General features: G+C 41.4%; 1 protein-coding gene across 1 annotated transcript in view; it reads right to left on the bottom strand.

The window, feature by feature from the left end:
• Dnah14 (dynein axonemal heavy chain 14) overlaps nucleotides 1-24632 on the bottom strand; it is a 212252-nt gene that overhangs the window by 167816 nt on the left and 19804 nt on the right. The window contains 12 exon segments of the mRNA XM_051148372.1: nucleotides 1842-2032; nucleotides 3929-4298; nucleotides 5237-5578; nucleotides 8101-8445; nucleotides 9169-9335; nucleotides 12567-12664; nucleotides 12754-12802; nucleotides 13291-13570; nucleotides 13915-14026; nucleotides 18281-18561; nucleotides 19277-19408; nucleotides 23094-23235. Coding sequence (XP_051004329.1) covers nucleotides 1842-2032; nucleotides 3929-4298; nucleotides 5237-5578; nucleotides 8101-8445; nucleotides 9169-9335; nucleotides 12567-12664; nucleotides 12754-12802; nucleotides 13291-13570; nucleotides 13915-14026; nucleotides 18281-18561; nucleotides 19277-19408; nucleotides 23094-23235 — 2509 coding nt within the window.

The raw sequence follows: 24632 nt of genomic DNA, 5'->3' as shown, positions 1-24632 counted from the left end.
AATTACTTCATGGCAAGCTTTCCACACAGTAGGTTCCCAAGAGCCTGTAGTTCTTCAACAGAACAGTTGAAATACAACTGCATAACTTTATAAATTATTGTACAAACAGATGGATGCGTTCGTTCATTGATAGGGCTAAGACTCATTCCACAAAATCCTTTAGCATGATGCTTGGTCAGAGCCAAGAAAGGTAGGTTTTTTGTAAACTTACATAGGCTGACCATTCCTTCCTTACTAGACCTCTCAGGAGTTCACTGGGTCCTACCACAAGGTTGTCTCCTCACTAGCTCTGCTATTAGAACTTAAAGAGAAGTGGAATGTTCTGGCCCTGGGCCATGGTCCGCTACACCATCTGCAAACCTTGCTCACTTTTGTTCATGGTCACTAATTTGGACCCTCTAAAATCTGTACCAAACTTTCTTTATAAACTGCCTATCATATTACTAAGCCAAGGACGGTGCAGAGGTGTCATATTAGGGCACCGCAGGACTCTGCCTCAGGCAGGTCACCAGCTGCCACCCTATCATGCCTATTCACTCTGACTCTTACTGTCTGTTGCCACTCTTAGCTTACCAAGTTCTCACTCTTACCCTGACTTGTGCATAGGTAGTTCCAATCATCCAAGCCACTGCAATTAAAACACTTGAGGTGCCCTAGATTTCCAGCATATGCGTTTGCATAAGCTCAGCTGTTGTCACTGATCAGTTAGGGGGCTCTGGCAGTAAGCTAGGAAACAGTGAGAGATTGAAATGGACTATGGAACAGGTGACCAGGAGAATGCAAACATTTTTTCATGTAAGGAGTTGGAAGAATGGAGCTGCTAGTTACTGAACCCAGGGAGGGCAGAAGAAGAGAAGACTTTTGCAAGTGGACAATAAAAGGGATGCTAATTATTTTTAACGGAGCTTGACTTCATGAATGGAAACATGAACAAGAATATGGCCATATGCACCAGGGTTCAGGAGGTGGGCTGAGGTTAGGTCTAGAGACTCAAAACACTCTGATTAAAAAAAAAAAAACCTCTTCTAATGTATTTCACAGTATTTCTCACGTTCCTCCTTAGGACAGAGTCATAGGTGTAATATGCTGGCTTTGATCACATTATATAGTATCAAAAATGAAACATAAATAAAGCTTCTTGTAGGCTTAACCAAGAAAGTAGAAACTTTTTAAACTATGAAAGCTAAACATGTTATATAATATAGCTTTTTATTTGCTTTGCTATTTTTTTTTTTTTTTGAGACAGCATTTCATGTAGACCAGGCTGGCCTCAAGTAGGCTATGTAGTCAAGGATGACCTCCTGTCTCTCCCTCCAGAATGCTGAGATTACGGGCATGCACCACATGCCAGGTTGGTTTATGCAGTCCTAGCAATAGAAGCCAGCGATCTGGAATGCTAGCCTAGCTCTCTCCAAATTACGTCATAGCCACAGTCCTGTATAACAGAGCTTTGTGGGAAAGCAAACTGTTGCCAATTTGGCATTTAAATATTATTATTTGTAAGGCTATCCTAATATGTTCATAGTATATTCTGACTATGTAGAAAATGAGCTGTGGTGCATTTGGAAATTCTATTAATATAAAATGAAGTCTCTAATAAGGCCTAGCATGTTAAAGAATGATGCTTGTCACCTATAAAAGCCAGTGTTGCTGTTCTCTAATCACGTCAGCAATAAAGGCAAAATGAAAACCTGCTCTCTCCTACTAACTGTAATATCCCTGCTGTCCCAGGTACACTGGCAACCTAACTGCTAATTTATGTTCTTTGTAGCTTTCCTTGCCTATAATGAAGACCAGCCCCACCTGATTCAATGTGTTCTTGTCAACTATTTTTAATGTACCTTGAGGGCTATAAGTTTCTCTATTGGCAGGGTTTTATCAAGAGTAATTGACTTTCCAGTGATATCCTGCAGGGCCTCCCAGTGCCGTGGCTTGAGACACAGGTTCCCCAATGCTGTGATGATTGGCAGCTCTTGTTTGAAGTCTGTCAATGATTGCTTGAGGTGGGCCACCATATCACTTTTAGGCAAACCTGTAAATATCAGAAAAGTTATAGACATAATATATTCACATTTTAACCAAGCAAACTGAGGAAATGAGAAATTTTCTCTAGAACGTGCTAATCAATGTAATGCTATTTTATCACTTGCTCATCTTCATTAGTGAACAAGAAGGTTTTGCTGATGTCGAACATCTATAACACCAACTAAGGATTAAAATATAGAAAAATAATTACCAGGATAAATTATTAAACCCCAAGCCTAATAGACCCAAGTTATCTTGGAAAATGTGGTGCCTTGATGGCACCTGGAACAGGCTTCCCAGATACATACATATATACATACATATATATATACATATGTATGTGTGTGTGTGTGTGTGTGTGTGTGTGTGTGTGTGAGAGAGAGAGAGAGAGAGAGAGAGAGAGAGAGAGAGAGAGAGAGAGAGAGAGAGAGAGACACTAACATGAAAAGGGAAACTCACCAGCCTCCCTGCTAACCAAGGAACTACAGGCAACTTAGGGATAATTCCCTTGGGAGAAGCCCTCTATTAGTTAGATCATACCAACTGGTCAGCCAGGAAATTATTGTATTTATGTACATAACAATAATAATCAGAGAAAAAGAGGTCACAGTTTGAGAAGGATTGAAGGGAGGATATAAGAGGGGGGAAATGATATAATTACATTTTAATTAAAAAAACATGTTTAAGAAAAATATGTTGTCTGCTTGTTCCTTAAAACATGACAAAATGCTGAGAGTATGCACACTTGTGTTATTTTAAAGCTGTGAGGCTAAGCTTTGCAATTTTTTTGGCTAAACATTGTGATATATGTACACACACACACACACACACACACACACACACACACACACACACCCCACAAGTGGATTTTTGTTTGTTTTCTTGGTGAGATGGTGTTTTTTTGAGGTGGGGTCTTATCATTTAATTCAGGCTAGCCCTGAACTTGTGAACCTCCTGCCTCAGCCTCCTACGTGCTAGGAGTACAGGCATGTGCCTGAGCCCCACTGCCACGGCGATGCTCACTATGTAACCTAAAATTATTATGCCTGTTCCTTTGTTTTGGTGGGTTTGGTAGGGATTGAACATAGGGCTTCATCATTCAAAGCTCACACTTTACTTCTGGGCTATAGCCCAAGACTATATAACTCAACAACAAGCAAAAGAAAGTGTTGAGATGGCTCCTAGAGGGGGGTTTCCAGCCTGAGGTGTAGTGAGTGATAAGGGATAATTTTTTAAAAAATTAATTTATTCAGATTACATCCCAAGATTGTTATCCCCTCATTTCCCGTTCCCCCTCCCTTTTTTCACCCTATTCCCCTCCCCTAGGCCTGTGACAGAAGGAGACCTGCTTCTCCACCATATGATCATGGCTTATCAGGTCTCATCTGGATAGCCTGCTTCCCCTTCCTCTGTGTGCCACCAGGCCTCCCCATCAAGGGGAATTTTAACAGTCTTGGCCAGGTTAAAGACAGAGTGCTGCATTATGCAGTGTGTCAGCATATACAACACCCCAACTGTGACGTTTAGCACCAGGAGATGTCACAGAATTACTGTAAGTGTTCTTCCCACTGCCCAGAGAATACTATAAGCACCATATATAGAATGCAGGAAAAGATTTTGCAGGCAGGGCCTTGCATAAAACACCTCAGGCTCAAACCCTGGGAGTCAGAATTGAGTCTGAAATATCTGGAGTTCTACCCATGAAACCAACCTTTGAAAGATACAAAACTGTTCCTAATTATCTGTGGTTATCTCCCCCTGCCCAGGGGGTTAATCCGTTTCTTGCCTCAGCAGATAATTTCTACCCAAGTTCCTTTAGTAGGCTGTATCTGCAGATGTCAGATGGTGAAGGCAGATGGGTTTTGCCTTTGGTGGGTAGGAAGCTTTGAGACGCGTCCGTTACCTTTTTCCAGGACGGTGATTATGTGCAGCCACTTGGAGACACTGCTCTTCACTAAGTTGATATCGATGGTTTGGAGAGTACAGCGCCTCCATTCCCAGTAGAGTCTCCCCCATTCTTCCTGTGCCTCCCATAACAGTTTTCTCAGCATCAGGTCACACTCAATGTCAGAGAGCTCCGTCAACACGATCTGCGTGAGCTCTTCCACGTTAAAGGAGTGCATGTGGGACTGGACGTCGTTGTAGTAGTCCTGGTAGCTGGAGTACGTCTTCACTTGCTCAGTCAAGTACGCAGCTTCTTCTGAGAGAGACTTGACCATGTCCTTGGCTTGTGACACTGGAGTACTGGCACATAGCAGATCCGAACTTCTTACCTAAAACCAACAGGTAAGACACTCTGAGAGGCCAGACCGCTCAGAACACAAACATGTATTACTGGCAACATCTTTCATAGAGAACCCACTTTTTGACATCATAAAGTGAATGAAATTGGAATTTTAGTTACTATTTGACTCAAAAGACAAGAACAATTTTAGGAAAAGTGTGTGTGTGTGCATCCACACACACACACACTGACTTTTATGCAATTTTTGAAAAACTTTGATGCCTTGCTCATTACATTCATAGAAGAAGAAGGAGAAGAAGAAGAAGAAGAAGAAGAAGAAGAAGAAGAAGAAGAAGAAGAAGAAGAAGAAGAAGAAGAAGAAGAAGAAGAAGAAGAAGAAGAAGAAGAAGAAGAAGAAAATGCTAAATTTCTGGTAGAGGTTACTAAGAAAGAGACATGTGACTCTATGTTCCATTCATCTTCACAAATCGTCCACAGTGTCGTAGCTACTTTCCTATTGCTGTGATAAACCCCACGATGGAAGCAGCTTACAGAAGGAGGGATTTGTTTTGCCTTAAAACCCCAGAGGGATGAAAAACACATGGCAGCTGGGAAGTGATGGCTGTAAGAATCAGGCATGGCAGCCAGAGAGAGCAGAAAGCTGAGCGGGAGCAGGAGGTGGGGAGGGCGGAGTAGAAGCACATGAGGCATTTTACCCTCAACGCTCACCCCCAGGGACACACCTCCTCCAGCAAGGCTACATCTCCTTGGCCTCCACCAACAGTGCCACCAGCTGGGGACCAAGTGTACAAGTGGGGGACATTTCTCATTAAAGCGCTACACGGGGTGAGTGTATAATTAAACTACTTAGCTATGATTCCATAGAAGATGAACATCTCAGTGGATAGTGTTAGATGAGGCCAAGACAAAAAAATTTTTTTTTAAATATAAAACCATAAAAATATTAAAAAATTAAAGAACACTTACTTTATCTTTTAAATCGCTGGCCTTCACTCGTAGACCAACAATATATGCCTCTAAGGTATTCTTGAATTTAGTTATGATGGCCTCTTTATTCATGGCATTTAATTTCATAGTTGTTTTTAGATGGTTAAACCTCAGGAAAAGGATCCTGTAGATGGCAGTCTGCTCCTCTGAAATATCGATCTGATAATGCCTCACCACGGAATAGAGCTCAGAAATTGTGACAAGCTCTCTTTCTAATTGAGATATGCTTGAGGAAATATCATCCAAAGCAATAAAATGCTCCACAAATTCTTCTACTTCTACAGGCTCATGTTCCAGTTGGTGTACGGATGAATCCAAAATCTGAAATTATTAACATGCCTATGATAAGTATGCAATAATGTCACTGTTTCAGGAAGCCATTGCTTGTATCTTGGAATTCTGAGTTCCATAAATGTAACTTCAGAGAAAAATTAATATACAAACTGGACATAGTTCTAAGTATTTTTTAAATGCTAGAGCACTGACAGGCTCAAATCTTGCTACTGTTAGCAGAAAGTGCTTGACTGTATTTCATATGTAACATAAATGTTGTAAGATGCACTAAATACTACATGAATGACTTTAGTGCAAGAGTCAGGCTGGAATGGTGGCTCTGGAGATTTATGTTCTAGATTCTCCAGGACACAGTCCCATTTTATCCAGAGGGTGGGTTTGCTAAGTAGGTGCTATTTCCTATAGTCTGCAGACAAGGGACTGAATCTCAAATTAGTCTAAGATCCAATATATATTGATCAACAATCACCAGAGAAACTTCTTCTTCTTCTTCTTCTTGCAATAGATGACTAACAGAGCCCACAGCTGGTCAAGGTGTAAGGGATAAGAAAGTGTGGGATGCCTAACCCTAAACAGGACATCTATGCTCAGTCCTTCCCTCTAAAGCTCAGTGATTTTTAGAGAAGAGGGGAAGCGAGTTGGTTCGATGATGTCGGAGAAATAGTGTTCTCTGGACGTGACAGGGAAGTGGCACATAGGAGCACAGAGTTATTGTAACAGAACACACAAGACCTGCGCAAGTTTAAGTCAGACAAACTCCCGCATGGAGAGGGAGACAGACATGAGATCCTGCCCCTAGCTAGGGAGCTATCGCCATTTGATAGCTTCTCCCCTGGTAAGGCAGATACACTCCAAGTAGGCTCCATCCCCAAGAGCAGTTGGGCAATGCAGACTGGACTTGGTGGATCTAAATAAGAGAGAAAGAGAACAAATTCCTAAGGGTAGGGATGTGGGGGTAGATCGGGGGTGGGGTAGGGGGGAACTGGGCAAGGAGGTGATATGATAGAAGTACATTGCATGAGATTCTCAAAGAATTAATAAAAATATTATTTTTTAAAGGAATGAGTGGTATGAGTTAAGATACGAGATGGTTGGGAGGAAAGTCTTAGGAAGAAAACTCTATGGATTCATTTTAGTGGCAACTTCCTAGGCCCATAATGGGCACGTTGCCTTCTGCCCTGATGCCTAGAAGGATGTGAGGTCAGAGATGTTTAGGGGAGGCCTCGATGAGTCCAAGTCAGCAAAGATTCTCAAGGACCATGTAGGTACAACTACTACCTGCCAGAAAAATTGGTTCTACCCTTTGTAGGCCACAGTTCTTTGGGTGTGTGCGTGGGGGGGGGGCAGGGAGGAGGGCATATGTGAGTGAATCTAGTTACACTAACATTTGCCTGCAGTATCCTGTCTGTCAACCCAGTGCTTTCATGCCTCTGGTACTCTCTTTTGGTAATTTAACATTTTTATTGAAATTATTCCTGGTCCACCCAGGCTCTATTAGCTACTTCTGATGAGATTTTATGTTACACTAGACTCTGTATGGGCAAGAATGACGCTATCTTCTTACCATTATGTCGCAGAGGCAGAGGCAGAGGCAGAGGCAGAGGCAGAGGCAATGGCTAGCACGCAATTTTAAGTTTAAGAAGATATTGGTGGTCGGGCTGAATGAAGGGGAAAATGACAGCTGTTATCACAAATTCCAATCTTTAAGCAGGTCTAAGGTGCTATTGAGGATGCTATGCAGACAAGGCTAGGGTACCAGGGTCCATGTTTGCTCTGGCAACTTAAATTTAGGGTGCTTCCAGGTGTTCATACACTCAGTTTTCCTCAGAAGCTTCAAATGCCTGTGGATTTAGACATTTGCCCTATAAGAGAACTGCCCCCAAAAGATAGCCCATGAGCATTCTGAGACTCATCCCAGAAACTCCATAGCACAGCGGCCTTAGGTTCTAAGTGAGGGGATGGTGAACAGACACACATCTAAGAGAATGTCAGATAGTGATGGATGTTACAAAGATAAAACAGGAGATGCAAAGTGACAAGGGGCATAGCCTTCAATGTGATCACAGAAAGTTCTCATAGAAGTGATGAAGTGCGGGAGAAGTGACCGAGTCAGGTAAATCATTTGCCATGCAAGCACGAGGGCCAAAGTCTGGAACTCCATACAAAAGCAGACACAGCAGCACACATGTGGGTAATCCCAGGGCTCCTCAGGTCAGATAGTGTGGAGACGGGCCTCTAGCCAGGTCTGCGCTATACAAACAAGAGACGATCTCAAACAAGGTGGAAGACGAGCTAACACCTGAAGTTGCCTTTCAGCCTTGACATGTGTGCCACAGCACAAATACATGTCATGGCACACATACGTGTCACATTCACATACATGAATGTGCTCATACACAAAGATAAAGATTAAAAACAAAAGCAAATGTAATCACAGTCCTTTGGAATTTTCTGGGGGGATAACATGTAGGTGATTTTTGATTGTGTTCCTTAAAGTTATAATCCAATCTGAAATCTTCTCAGGGAAAAGGAAAAATTTGAAGACTTACTTCCAATAGACTTGTATTTTTTCCCTCAATTGAACATCGCAACAGGCTATAGCTCATCTCTATGACGTTGTCAATGTACGGTAAGCAGGCTAGCTGATAGTCCTGACTTTTCACACAGAAGATGCTGAGGCGCGACTCAGTGGGCATAGTCACGATCTCCTTTAGGTAGCTTCGGAACTTGTGTATCACACTTCTAAACTGGACTGCCGATAAGTTCCCTATATATGGCAACTTCATAATCATGACTTGGGCCTTTTCTACCATGTAGCAGTATTTTAGAAACCTGCTGCTGTAATCGTTGGCCAGGCCCATTGAGTTACCAATGACTGTCAGCAGGGCCACGATCTGTGAATGAAATCATTACAGTACATCAGCGCAGTCTGTGAATGAAAACGCTACTCAAAAATGTTATCCCAGGAATGGAAAAGCATAGTTTGGAAAGCCGATAGTTTCTGTCTTTGTACAATTAATTCTGTTTAGAGCTGGAGTTAAATACTGAAGTGTGTTGGAAACAAGACAAAGAAATGTAGATAATTAACACTTGACTTTGTGCAAAGCTTACTTAGATATTTCATTTTGTAGTTAAGATGCTATTCTAAAGAAACCAATCATCTATTTCATGGCTTGTCACCCTATTTTAAAGCATCTGCTCTTAACATAGTTCCAGAGCAAGCCAGCCCTATGTATTTATGACATCATCTAATTCGTAGGACATACTTCATTTGGATAGGACTGAGTCCAGACACAGCTGAGATCCTTATATTCCACTGAGAATTTGGACAACACTATAGTTATATGGTAAGGGAAGGGCTGGTGAATGGCAAACCAATGCAATAAATGAGCGGCAGGGAAGAAAACTCATTTCCACAATGAATGTTTGGGAAACTGTGGTAAGTGGAGGTCAGAGACCATGGCAAAGACAGGCACTGAAGCAAAGTGGCATGACTCCCCATCGCCATGGGCTGGGATGCTCTGGAGCTTTGCACACACATCATGTTCGTGTAATAGTTAAAGCAGGGTCCTGCTCTCTTATCAACCACTTCTAAGGCATACCATCTCAAAACTTACTTTGCTTTGGTAGTTAGCATCTGATTCGAAAAGGATATGGAAATCTGGCCATCGGGTCTGCTTCTTATATTTCACCACACTTTCTGTCTCACTGGATAAATCCAGAACTGAGACCAAATCAATAAAGGCAGACAGGCGAGGATCTTGGTGAAAGGGGATGACTGTGGCTGGAACACAGTGTTGAAAAGTTAGGATTACCGGAAGTCTCTTGGAAGCACCACTTTAAAATTAGCCACAACATCTGGGCCTGTTAAAAACTGATGCTGAGGCTGGGCATGGTGGCACACGCCTTTAATCCCAGCACTCGGGAGGCAGAGGCAGGAGGATCACTGTGAGTTCCAGGCCAGCCTGGTCTACAAAGTAAGTCCAGGACAGCTAAGGCTAACACAGAGAAACCCTGTCTCGAAAAACCAAAACGACAACAACCACCACCACCTGATGCTGAGTGACTTAGTGAGCAGACATCATTCTGGATTTATTGATGGAGAGGCTCAGAGGCATGTACAGGGTTGCATTTAACATTAGAAACAGAAGGAACTGTCACAGACAGTGAGTTGTGGTAGTAGAAGCCATGCTGAAAATAAAACCTGAGGACACTGTTGCCTGTGTGGGGAGTGCTATACCATTGTTAGGACACAGACACAAGGACAAACACAAGGCTGCTACTAGGAAGGAGTTGACAGTTTAGATGTCTGTGGACCCTTCTTTTCACCCCCAACAAAGAAACTCTGACATGTACTTTGTAGCTTACACAAATTAATTCAAGATGAAGCCTGCATCTAAACACAGACGGATGAACTCTATGAGAAAATAGTGTGACCCCGAACTAAGAAAGTTCCAGCTACAAAACCAAAAGCATAAAGGAATGCCAGAAACCAATTGACGTGTTGGAGCTTATGAAATCAAGCGGCTTAGGTCTAGTAAGGAGAATGAGAAGCTAAGAAGCAAGTGCTTGCAAATTGCGCAGCTGATAACACACTTGACCACAATGCCCAAAAGACCCCTCCTGCCCAGCAGTGAGTAGACCCTCGTGGGAGCACGTTAAACACTTGACAAAGTGTCCAGAGGGAGAACTCAGGAAGTAAATATGAACCGTCATCAATTATTAGTGAAACAACGATTACCAAAATGTGATGTCACTGCCTCCCTATTGAGATGGATAACGGAACCTTTTAAAGGCTGACAATACAACACTGGCGAAGGTTAGGAAGACCAAGAAAGCTTCATACACAGAAGGGAGGAATATAAAGCAATCCTGCTATACTGAGAATATAACCCAAGAATTCAATACAGTTAAACATATACCACCGATACGTAAGTCTCTATTTATACAAACAATAAATAATTTAGAAACAGAAAAAGGGGAAACTATTTCTTATAGAAGAATCCCATGTGACAAATGCATGAGGAACTAGAGGAATGGAAACTCCTGTTGTCACAGTTGGCTGGTGTAGGATTCTCCACTGATGGATGCTAAAATTAATGGGCACATTTTTCCAGTAGAGACACGATTATTTGTATTCCCTTCCAAGTTTCCCCAGGATTGCCTTAGCCAAGTGTGTCTGATTAGCACCACTAGTAACAAGATGTGCAGCCTTGTGTGCACTGGAGACTCTGAGAGGATGCCCAACTGCTACAACATCCATGCCCCATCACCTCAGACACAGCACGCAACAACAGCTAATAACGCAACTCTATGGGATAACTAACTAATTAGAACATTTTTAAAAAATCCCTTAAGGTCACGAAAGACTAGGAAAGGAGCTATCATAAATCAGAAGACTCAAGAGCCACAGTTTGCAGTGTGTGACTGTGGATCCTGGATCCCGGTACAGGAAATGGATGTCAGTGCAGCAGCTTGAAGAGCTGAGAGCAATCCTTCCACTTGGTGAGCACCACTGCTCTGCTGCTCGCTGGTTCTGATGACCACAGTGTGGGAAGACAGAGCACATGAAGGGCATGCAAGAATGTTCTATTACTCTAGAGACTTTCATAACAGTTTCAAATCATATTTTAATGAAAAATTAAAAAACAATCAAATAACGAAAACATTTTATATTGAGGAAAAAAGACGTGAAAGTGATCAGATGTTTTAATCCAAGAAACAGAGATCTAAAAATGAAAGAAAGGAAGAAAATCTGAGTGGCGAAAGGAATCTATCCATGGAAAGCCTGACAGCCTACTTCTTTCTGACTAATCTCTCTCCCTCCATTTAAGAACCGTTAGTGGAGAATGACACAAGTCTATTATTTCTATACAGAGGTGATTAATCCCAGGTGATAAATTTCTGGTCAGAAACAAATGCGAAGTGCTAAAAGCTAGAAGGCAGTGGGGCAGATCGATAGGTGACTAACCTTAGCAAACTGTCACATGACAACTGAGCTGCTAAGGGTTCTTCTAGTTCAAATTTTTTTTCTAAAACTTTTTGTAAGGAATGAATAAATTCTTTGGCCAAAGTGGTCACTGTTATGTAATCTCAGATTATATACATATAGCTGAAAAAATCATTTAAAATTCATTTAAGGTAAAAACAACATCTTTGTAATGCTATGGCACAAAATTCAAATAACTAATGCTTTTAGTTGCTTCCCCAGTTCTTATATTTTATGCATTCTCTTTATATGCATGAAGGCTAATCTTGGTTGTCAACTTGGTGACATGTATATCATACTAAAAAAATACACAGTTTGACAATCCTGTGAGAGACTTGCTTGAGTGGATCATTTTGAGTTAGGAAGACCCACCCAAAATCAGGGCCACACCTCCTGGTGGCAGTCCCAGAAAAGGACACGGAAGAAGGAAGCTTTTGCTTTTTGCCTGCTTGCTCTCACTCTGGCTGGTGAGTTCACCTACCCTGCTGTTGAGACACTCCTTCACTGGCATCAGAACCTACTTCTTTGGGATTCCAACACAGACTGAAGACCGGCAGCTCTGTAGGTCTCCCTGGGTCTAGGGCAGCTGACCAAGACTACTGAACTATCCCATCTCTTGGACTGAATATCTATTGGATTCTAAGCCTTCCCACCTGAAGTCAGTCGTCACTGGTATCCTCAGACAACAGCCTGTAAGGCACTTGAGTAAATCCCCACATATGTGTATGTATATGTGTATACACAAATGTGGGGGTTTATTTAGATATTATACGTACATATATACATAGAACTCATTTTATCAGTTGTCCCTTTAGAAAACTCTAACACACACACACACACACACACACACACACACACACCTTCAAATGATTCTAAATTAGTAGTGCTTGATCCTAAAGACTGAAATTCATGATCTCTTATCGATATCTGCCATATGTATCACCGACCAAGAGCACTAGATACGTAAATTTTAAAAAGATTGTAAAAAAAAAAAAAAAAAAGACACTAAACCTTTCAAGTACTTACTTATATATTTTTCTATAGTTGTTATGACATTTTGGAATTGTGTTGAAAAGTCCAGTCTGTTGGGTTGCATAAAGAGGTTTGTTGGAAATTCAGAAAATCTGAGAGAAAACAATAGATAAGAGTGTATTCAAGTGAATACAATACCCAACAAACTACAGCTATTTATAAAAAACTGCCTCATACTTACTTATTATAGACGGGTCGTTCTAGCTCAGGCTCAAGCACGAGTCCTGCGTCTATTACAATTCATTGAAAGAAAGAGAAAGTCAAAATTGATTAACATTTTAAAATGCTAGACAACTTAATGTATATTAATATTTTCTAAATATCCCAAGAATCGCTCACAGAGACTGGCTGAAAGGGGCATTCCAACCATGGACTGGGACTCTGATGCTGAGAAAGGAGGTCTGTGTTCTTTTCCTTTCCTGCAGATCTGGGCCTCACACATGCTAGGCAAACACTCTACCAATAGGTGGCACCCTTGCTCAAGAGTCTGCACTTCTGGGAGTCATTCCAGGAGAGGCTCATCCAGGTAAGGAAGGCCTTGGAGACAGTACCGGGTCCAAAGTGAAAATGCTGTTATCACTCACATGTACCACAAGGTTGTGGGTCCTGTCCTATCACTGCTCACTTTAGCATGTACGGACACTATACTACATGAGTAACGAGGTGAAAATTTCAAGTTTTTCTTTTACATATTGTTGCCAGCTTCCTTTTATCTTACCTGAAAGGATGTGTCTAAGGAGGGTACCTAGCCTGCTCCGTTGGTTGTACTTCATGAGCAGGTCATCATTTGAGGATCTCATAAAACTACTTCTGTTCTCAAATGGCTCATCATCATCGCCCGCCAGGGATTCCTTGTGGTCCTGGCCAGTCCGCAGAGTGGTCTCTTCGAGACTCTCTGGAGAGTAGGTCTCAGTGGGAATTCTCAAATACAAGTTCACTTCAAATATTGGTGCATACGTTTTCCTCAAATCCACCTCCACTTTACTTTCACTTAAAATCTATTTTAGCAGTTATGTTCACAAGACAAGAACAAAATATAATAGGATATTTAATGTGTGAAAATAACACTTAAATATAATTATAAACTATAACTATACTTGTATGTAAAAAAAGCGAACAAATGAAATGTGAAGTTAGCATTAGTGGGGAACTTGAACAGGTATTATCACACCTTTTTACAACAGGAGAAAAAGGAATATGTGTGTGCATGGATGGATGGATGGATGGGAGAGTTGTGTGTGTATGTGGCAAACAATCATTAATTGGGCTTTTAATTCTGAAAATTGCTATCCATCTTATGTCAAAGTTTGTGTTAGTGATAGGGTTTTTAGGCACCTGTTACCTCAGTTAGATCAGTTTCTGATTTTGGTTGTAAGTTTTGAAGAGAAGGGATAGCAGTTAAGCTTGTATTAATGAGCTCTTCATCATCACTTATCTTTCTAGAAAAGATCTTCCTTGCTCTAGAATAAGAAAGGGGAGGGAAATTTATTTTTGAAACACATATTTTACTATTTAATATGAAAATATATAAAGAATTCATGTAACTTAGCAAGCAAGAAATGAAGGAGGAAGAAAGTAAGAAAAAGAAAGAAAAAAGAAAAGAATGAGAGAGAAAGGAACAAGTGAGCAAGTTAAAAACGAGGGAAAGGGCTGGCATGGTGCCTCGGTCAGTCAAGTATTCTTGAGGGCCCGAGTCTGCACGACCAGAGCCCACAAGAAAAGCCAGCCTGGTGGCAACACATCTACACTATCAGCGGCGGCAAGGAAGGAGAAACAGATAGATCCCTGGACGCTATGCTGGCCTATATAGTGAGACTCCAGGCCAATGAAAGACCTTGTCTCATGTAAAAAAAAGTGTAAGGTACCTGGGGACAAACACCCCAGATTGTACTCTGACCACTACATATAGGTGCCTTGCACATGTACAACAGCAGATACACACACACACACACACACACACACACACACACACACACACACAGGGAAAGGAACAATTTGATTGGGGCTTTCTTCAGAGAGGTACACGTGCATGATAAGAATAAGAAAAGATGCCTAAAATCACTGATAATTAGGAAACCAAATCAAAATCAGAAGAGATGATCTCTTACTAGACAGGAATTGTGCTGCTCAGGACATTAGAACCTGGTACATTGCTGCTACAGACTAAAGTGATACAGACACTGCTGGGAGAACCTGTAGAGAAGTTCCTCAAAGTGGTAAATGTGGAATTACAGATCCAGAAATCCTAAGTATACACCCCGAAGAGCTGAAACGAAGTACTCGAGCAGATGTTCCAAACCAGTGTGCACATCTGTGTTCTAACCCATAGTCCACAGGGAGAGACCCAACAGATGAGTGACGAGGTACAGTGTGCTGCCAACAGACAACAGAACATATTTAGCCTTGAGAGGGAATGAAACTCTGATACATGCTTCAACATGGAAGGGCTTTAAAAATATTATAAGTCAAACATTACAGACAAATATTTATGATTCCAGATATGAAGGTACCAAGAATGAATACATTCTTAGAAAGGTAATAAAGAGTATTTATTGTTGTTGTCGTTTGTTTTGGTTTTTCAAGACAGGGTTTCTCTGTGTAGCCTTGGCTGTCCTGGACTCACTCTGTAGACCAGGCTGGCCTTGAACTCACAGAGATCCTCCTGCCTCTGCCTCCCTGAGTTCTGCGATTACAGATGTGTGCCACCACCGCCAGGCAGAGCTTCTGTTAATCAATATGAAGCCTAATAGTGTGGGGAAAGGTGATGGAAGTGGATGGTGGTGGGTGTACCATACTGTGAAAGTATGTACTGCTACTGAACAGCACACTTCAGATGACAGCTTTCATGTTACAGATTTCAACCTCACAAAATGTCCATCGGTTGAGTAGGAAGAGAAACAGAAGAGAGAACATCATGGTGCTAAGTCTGAGCGAGGGACGCACGGAGTGTGTTATAAGGAATGTCCATCAACAAGGGGTGGCCTCATTCACCCTCACATGGGCTCTATGATAAACTACGCTCTTCAGCCCTTGGGGAAATGACTTGAACCACTGCAGTCAGGAAGACGGAAAGCTCATAAATAAACCGAAACAAAACAAAACTCATAATTCCAACACATGAAAGTTGAGGGCGATTGATGGGAAATAAGAGACAACACCCAGAAACATCTGATCCTCGCTAAAGATACTATCTACACACACACACACACACACACGCACACGCACGCACGCACATACACACACACACGCACGCACACACACACACGCACACATGCACACACATGCATGCAAACGTGCACACACGCATGCAAATGTGCATGTACACACACATACACGCAAATGTGTGCAGACACACACACACACACACACACACACACACCGAGACACATTAAAACCAGCTCTATGAGGGAAATTTATAGCTCCAAAAGTCTACATTTTAAAAAAGAAATTATAGAGATATGGATAGTAAGGATGGATGGGAGGAAGCAGATCTCAGAAAAAATTCAATATTGAAGGCCTGAGGGAATGCATGAAACACACAGAGAGGCTTTGGGAAGCCTTGCTAAATAGAGCATAGTTCTCAAAGATAAAAGCAGTGGTTCTGACAGAACACAGGAGCGAGCAATGCCAGCACTCAGGCAACGACGCAGGAGAGGCTTGAGGCCAACTTAGGTTATACAGGGAGTTCAAAATATACCTTGTAGTACACAGTGGGGCCTTTTCTCAAAGTGAAAAAATACAAGGAGTGACTACATAGAAAGAGATATTATTGAATCTTAAACTAACAACTATTGGGGTCCTCTGAGCTATGAATTCCTTTCCTGAGGAATCTTCTTCTCAGGAGAACCTATCTCTTTTAAATGTAGAAATGTAGATCCAATGCAAAGGCACTGGAAAAATACAACTTTTCAAGAGCTTCACATTTTTATTATCTAGACTCTATAGTAAATGAAGGTCCCCTCCACTGGGGAAACTTACAGCTTTAAGGGCCTACATCAAAGACAACCAGGAAGTACAAACAAATGAGCTGCTTAGTGGTTTGACTCAGGAACAAGAACCAAACCCAAGCTGACGAGATAGCAATAAATAATAAGAATCAGGGCCAAAATTAATAGAAACAAAGAAAACGGTACAAAGAGTCAACAAAGTGAAGAGCTGGTTCCTTGAGAAGATAAGTGAGACTGGGAGACTCTCAGTCCTGCTAACCAAACCACAGAGAGGGCAACCCAAACCAGGAGAATCACAGATGAACCTGGAACTGTAACAGCAGACATCAGTGAAAGAACACACATTAGAAGAGCAATCTTTTAAAAACCTGTACTCTAGTAAATTGAAAAACCTAAAAGAAATGGACAAATTTCTCAGTTTAACCAAAATTAGAGGAAGAAGAGATCAATAACCCAAAGACTCATAACAAAAGAAGAAATTGAAACAGAAAAGGAGCGAACTTCAGTCTTTTTGCTATGTTTTTGCAGTAGTCTATATATAATTTCCTTAACATGTAAGCTTAGTGACAATTAGCTAACTCATTTAGTGAGTGACAAATTCAGCAGTAGTAAATTCCTACTGTTGTGTCACCAGCCTGGTATTTTCAGCTGCATGCAAAGGGGCGGGATGGGGCTGTGTACCAATCATTATTAAGGTACAACTGGTTTGTGCTGAGGTATCCATGTTTCCAAGGTGTGATTTTTTTCATTTTTATACTTTTACAAGATGAATTAGCTTTAGCAATTTCTCTCTTTAATAAAAACTATGTTTACTATACCTATACAGGACAGGGGGAAGGGAGGGAGGGAGAGTGAGAGAGAGAGGGAGAAGGAAAGGGGGAGAGGAGGGGAAGGGGGAGATAGAGAGAGAGATAGAGAGAGAGAGAGAGGGAGAGAGAGAGAAGAGAGGGAGAGGGAGGGAGGGAGGGAGGGAGGGAGAGAGAGAGAGAGAGAGAGAGAGAGAGAGAGAGAGAGAGAGAGAGACTGATTCAGAAAAGAAGTATAACATTATCACTGAGTAGCTTTTCCTTAAGTCCTGCCACTGACTAAAACCAGTTATGAGATTTTTGGATCCAGTAATAAGTAGAGCAATAAAACAGGCCATCCTATCACTCATAGTCCTCAAAATTTGAAGAATTGATATTTTCAGCTTTCTAGTTAGGATCATGAAACTGCTAAATTTTGATAGTTTGGACATGATTTCAATTTATATTCCTTTTTTTCACAACTTAGTTGTCAATAGAGCTTTGTTTTTGATATCACATCAAACATTTTTCAAGTGCTTTTGTAGCTGGAGAAAACACTTGGCAGATACTTCTTGAAATTGATTCAAATTCTAATACAAACTGTGGCCCTTCCAGAATTGTCCTCACATCTTTGACAGATACTGGAAACCTGACTGTCAGATTCACCAATGAAAATTTGAATTTCAGAGCAGCATTAAAGAAAACTTAATATAGGCACTTGGGACACACTTACATGAAAAATTATTTGTTGTTCACCTGAAATTCAAATTTCATTGAGCATTTTATATAGGAATAAGATCTACTTGGAATTTAAAAGAAAAATAGAAACTTTTCTTCAATTCATGAACATTTTAAAGGTACTATTGATAATAAGAATGGCAAAAATGAGTAAAAATTATCTGCTACATGGAAGATTTTCAAAGTCTAATTCTTGGATATTTTATCTATACATGGTAATATATTACAACAAAATAACTTCTCTTTATTTGTCAAAAGTGTCACTTACCTCATGAGCTCTTCATTCTTTCTTTCCTTTGATAATGTCATCCTGGCAGAACCAATGAAGGATTCCAAAAGCTGGCTGAGCGCAGAGTTCATGAGCTGACGAATGAGCTCTTGAAACAAGTAGTCAAGCAGCCTTAAAAACTTCAAGTTTGTTTCTAACAGGAACCGATACTGGGGCAGCTTGAAATGTGTTGTGTCAATCTCACACGGTCTTGACTCAAAGAACTCTTTAACATCTTTCTTTTCTGCAACCTGTAATTTACAAAGCAGTTGGGAGACATGGCATTTCCCTACGTCAATGCAAGCACTCTACAGTCTGTAGTAGTGTTGTAAGTAGCCTGGACGGAATATAAAAACTAAGTTTTATCATTAGCTTTTGTCGGTATTTTACCTCCTGTTTACACTGTATTTAAACATTTGACAAGAAGAGAGAGCTCTGAAGCCAGTGGAGTCGGAATCTCAGAAGCAGATCAGTTTGGAGGTCAGGCAGGAGTGCAGGTGCAGGCGAGTGGCTCCATGTACTCCCACAGAGGGCTCCTCAGCCACACATGGATAAGAACGCCTTTCAGACACAGGTCACTGTGGTACTGAGTTCCCTTTAGAAAACCCTTGGTGAAGTCTCATTTCATCTAGATGTTTCTCCTGAGCTCTTTATCTTATGAACACTAAGAACCTTGTAACTAATAAAGTTCCCTTTATTTGTCAGCCCACACCAGATAAGACGCACCTGAGGTCACAGAGATATTTATAATCCATGCACTCATAGGTATAAATCTAAAAATACATACATATATGTTTCTTTGTAGTTTGCATCATGCATGGAACAGTTCATAGTAAATATAACACTAGTTGGTCGGTTAATTAACCACTTTTAACTCTCTACTGCCCATTTCCAATGCCCCGCCTCCCCACATAATGCAATTGGAATAATCACACAGTGACAGGTCAGATGAAAGTGCAGGATTACCTTTAAGAGTGTGGTCTTTATCTTTGCAATGGCTTTGTTCCTGATCTCCTCAAGTTTTATCACTGCCTGGGTGGCTTGCTGTAACTGCTCTTCACAGAAATTTTCCAGAGTGTATGTTCGGGTAGTGTCCAGCTAATTAAATGGCATAGATGTTGCACGTTTGAAAATGAAAACAAAAACCACTTACAAAGAGCAAGAGGTAGGTGTGTGATCATCCTTTCATGGCATACAGAGGAGTGCATCTCACAGTGTCTTCCTTTTATAATCATTATGCTTTACATAGTATGGCTGAAATGTTCTCCAACTTTAAATACTCATAGATAAATGTAACTAACTTTTTTTTTTTTTTTTTTTTTTTGAGTCAGGGTCTCAACCACACAGTGTTGGCTAGCCTAGAACTCAATATGTAGATCAAGCTGGCCTGCCACTGCTTCTCAAGTACTGGGATTGAAGGTGTGCACCACACTGTGCCCACCATTTCTGAATCTTATTAATAAAAAGAAAAATATAGTATTATTTTAAACTGTAACTAAAACAAATCTGGAGCAGAAAATTTAAAAGTTATATTTTCTTAAAATTAAAAAAGTTACAACGTTACCTATGAAACTTGGGATCACACTAATTCCAAAAATTACTTTTGCCTTTTGAATCTCATGAACATGAGGAATAGGACAGAGCTAGGTTTGGGAGATGGCTTGCTTGGTCAAGTGCCTGTGGCAAACACAGGAGGACCTGGGTCCAGAGCCCCAGCACACACACACAAAGCTGGCAAGCTGGTGCATGTCTGTAATTCTCATGCTGTGGAATCCAGTCCCTAGAACTTGCCAGCCAGCCAGTCTAGCCAATCAGTGAATACCAAGGCCAGTGAAAGATGTCTCAAAAATTAAAGTGAGCAATAGTGACCTCCATCTTTGACCTCCACACACACATGCACCAATACCCACCCCCACCCCACCCTGTGAAATAACACGGACACACACAAGTTAAAATTAAATAACTGAAATACATTGCTGGGAATCTCACAGGGAGAAATTTCCAGCAACCACACAACTGATTTTGTTGGTAAATACAGAATGTGGAATCCATTCAATCCATGCTACCAATCATCCTTATTTCAATATTTTCTTACTTTTCTCTGTTAATTCTCTTGCCACAGCATGTTTCATTAATAAATATGTAGACCTCTTTATCCCTAGACACTGCAAAAGTCTCAGATAAACACGACTGTGATCAGATGTACTATTTTGGCTTGATTCATTTTCTCCTCTTCGTCCCTTGTCTGATTATTGGACCCTACATTTTCAAATAAAATGCCTCAAAATCCCCCTGTATTTCTTGTTTCACTGTCAGTATTGTGTATGCCTGCATTACTTAGTAGCACACCAAAGAATAAAGTAATTCTTCACCTCAGTATCTCCGCACTACCAATTTGTTTTCCAAACCAGGGATGTCTTTAAACTAACAGTCAGAGACTGTCAGTCAGTCCCAACTGCGCATGGCAGTCACCTGAGACACTAGCTGACAGTGCTGCCTATCTGCCCTACTGCTGCACCCTTGCCAACAAGCAAGACATAGTATCTACTTCCTTACCGAGCATCCAAAACACCTTTCAAAAAAACCCAGAGTCCTTCTTAAACGTGAGACATAATGCGAAGTCTCTGCCTCATTCTGTGAACATGGACAATCCATGGTCTCTTTTAGTTAAGTCACTTGAAAGCAAACTCTTTGAAGGTTCTCAGTGCTCTGAGAAAAGCTCACCGAACCTGAAGTCTCCAGGGAGCCCTAACATCTTTCCTCTGTCGTTGTTAGCAGTGCTTGTGTCATATGCACAGGCTTAGCTTTCCTACTCATTAATTTTCTCTCCTCCCCTCTCCTTCCCCTCCCCTTCTGCCCACCTCCCCTACCTTCCGAAATAATACTCAGCCAGGTGTGGTGGCACAGGCTCATAATCTTAGCATTGGAAAAGCTACGGCAGGTAAACTAGAGGCCAATCTGGGATGCACAGCAAGTTCTAAACCAACTGACGTACACAGAGATCCTATCTCATAACACAAAGAGAAAAAAGAACAAAGAAAGAAATGTTAATACTAATATTTATACACACACACACACACACACACACACACACACACACACACACACACATACAACCAGGCAGTGGTGGAGGTGGAGGCAGGGGGAACTCTGAATTTGAAGACAACCCGATCTACAGAGCAAGTTCCAGGACAGCCAGGGCTACACCAAGAAACCCTATCTTGAAAAACCAAAAACATAACCAAACCAAACTCTCAAAATGTGTTCTTTCTGCAGTGATTAATTCATCTTTCTGAATCCTTTCATTTGCTTAAAGAGTATCGAGTGGTTACTATATTGCATTGATTCTAAACTCACGTTGACCTAAGTACCATGTTGCATATTGGCCTTATTACATGAGCATTTGAGATTATCGAAGTCACAACTTGTGCTAGGGTGGGTTGATGCGAAGGTCCCCTTTCTGAGAAGAAGGGGAGGGGAAGGGTGGCACAAGGAGGAGAGAAGGGAGGGGCTACGTTCGGGATGTAAAGTGAATTTCTTTCCAAATGTAGAGGACAATTTTACCTCCCAGTATCTCCCTACATACTGGGAAGGTCAAGTAAAATCTGCTAGAATCCTGTTTAACTCTATATGAAGCACTCAATACTTATAGGTCTATGCGTCCAATCTTTAAAAAAAATATTATAAGCTAATTAAACCATGCCACTAGTAAGCTCATCTTTCCTAAAGTCCTGGAACAGGAAAGTTCACTTGTTAAACCAAGACTAATGAATCCCATCTTGTGGTGAATTCTTGACGTGGAATACCTAGGGGTGGGCAGCTACTAGATACTGACTGTTAGAAATTAATAACAAATCATCTTCTGCTTTAGAGAGACATTTGACAATAAAAGGCTTCAGTCACTTTTTCTAAAATATTAACCAGATCAACCAGAGACCCACCCAGGGTAGAGAGCCAATCCCTGACATTATTAATGATACTCTGCTATGCTTGCAGACAGGAGCCTAGCATAAACTGTCCTCTGAGAGGCTCCACCCAGCAGCAGATTGAATTAGATGCTGAGACCCACAGTCAAACATCAGGCAGAGCTGGTGGAGTCTTGTGGGGGGTGTGTGTGTGTGTGTGTGTGTGTGTGTGTGTGTGTGTGTGTGTGTGTGTGTGTGTGTGTGTGTGTAAATGATAAAAGGACCTGGAGGGAACTCCACAAGAAGACCAACAGACTCAACTAACCTAGACCCATGGGGGCTCACAGAGACGGAAGCACCAACCAAGCACCAAGCATGGACTGGACCCCTACACATATGTATCCGATGGACAACTTGGTTTTCATGTGGATCCCCTGGAAAGTGGAGCGGGGATGTCTCTGATATGGACTCTGTTGCCTGCTTTTTGACCCCTTGCAGGGCTGCCTTGCCTGGCCTCAGTGGAAGAGGATGTGCCTAGTCCTGATGTGACTTGATGTGCTGCGGTGGGTTAATGCGGGGGAGGGGGCTGGGGGAAGGGGGAAGACCAGGAGGAGGAGGAGGAGGAAGGGGGCTACATTCAGGATGTAAAGTGAATAAATAAACTTTAAAAAAATCAGCCAGAATTTCTAAGAAATGTTAACTCCTACAATTGCTTGCCCTGTTTGCCATTTTTTTTTTTTTTTTTTACCATGACTTTATCACATCATCCACAGTGATTTATTTATGGACTTAGAAATTGTAGATCCTTTTAATTAAAAACCCTTTCATGTCGCCTTCCCAGACTCTGCAAACAGGTCTACAGTGGCAGCTCTGCTCACCTTGATAAGGCATATGGCCAACGGATTGTCTTCATTCTTGCTGTTCTTGAGATTCAGGGCATCTTCAGTGAGTCCTCTCACATAAAGCAAACAGCTTTGGAAAAACTCATCAGTATGAAAAAGGTGGTTGTGCAGGTACAGCCTGGAGGGCAAACATTTCCAGACTTAGCTCTCATTCTAAATGAGTAAGGTAAGTGACATTATGCCACCGAGTCCTGGGAATTTTGATGCATCCAGCAGTGTCATGGAAATTTAATTATACGTACTTATTAAATATTTGAAAAGGTATTTTTTTTATCTGTGTGTATTGTTTAAAATGCTCATTGGTGTTTTGCCTGCATGTATGTCTGTGTGAGGGTGTCTGATCTCCTGGAACTGGAGTGACAGACAGTTGTGAGTTGTCATTGTGGGTGTGAACCTGGGCCAAGTCTAAATAGTTTCTTCCAAGTAACAAAGAAATGTTCGCTGGATAAGGGGCAACTTGTAGAATAATTCCTAAATACTCCTAACTATCTTTATTCTAAAGTAAAGAAGGGCTTTCTTCTCGTTTTCTGACCTTTTCTTTCTATCTATCATGATGACATGAAGAAAAAACACAGCCAATGAGTGCAGAACGGAAGGCCAATGAGACAAAAGGGGGCCCCTAAAACCTGGAACAGTCAGAGCAAGGCTCGCCTCTGTGGGGAACAGGCCCTTCCACCTTCCACAGTCCTTGTGTGGTTACACAAAGCGACACTTCACTAAAGAGGTTGTACAGATGGCAAGTAAGTACATGTAGAGACAGTCAACATTAGAGGAACGCAAATTAGAGTCATAACATCAAGAAAATACAAATTAAAACATGCTGAGATGTTACCACACAGGCTCAGAATGTCTGAAATAAAAACCAGTGACAGCACAAATAATATCAACGATGTGAAGAAATTGAGTTGGTGGTGGGAATGACAAATAGCTCAGCCGTTCTGGAAATCAGTTTGTCGACTGCTTCAAAACTAAATACAGCTTGGTGGGTTTGCACCTGCCTATAATCACAGGGTGCAGGAGGCTGAGGCAGGAAGATGGTAAATTCTAGGCCAGCCTGGAATATACACTAAGTCCCTGTCTCAAACAAACAAATCAACAGACAATAAGACCACTCAAGCATCTGGTAGCCATATGACTCAGAGTTGGGCATTTGCCCCAGAGAAATGGAAAACGAAACATGCACAAATGTTTACAGCAGCTTTCTGTGACAGCCAAGACTCTTGAACCTGTGCAAGTGTGCATCAATAGAGATGGTTCAACAGACTATATTGTCCCTGAGTCAATGGATGCCACTGAGCATTAACCAAACAACTCTTGATATACGTGCAGCTGAGGTAGATATCCAGAACATTCTGCTAAGTGACATAGTCACTCTTAAATGTTATATGATTCTTTCTATGCAATGCTTGATTTTTTGACACAAGTTTACTGAAGTATGACGGACAGAGAAAAGGCTGCTTACACACACACACACACACACACACACACACACACACACACACACACACTTTGACC

The sequence above is a fragment of the Acomys russatus genome, chromosome 6, assembly GCF_903995435.1.
Source record: "Acomys russatus chromosome 6, mAcoRus1.1, whole genome shotgun sequence".
Taxonomy (NCBI): domain Eukaryota; kingdom Metazoa; phylum Chordata; class Mammalia; order Rodentia; family Muridae; genus Acomys; species Acomys russatus.
The sequence above is the reverse complement of the archived record's forward strand: the minus strand, read 5'-3'. Positions and strand labels throughout refer to the sequence as shown.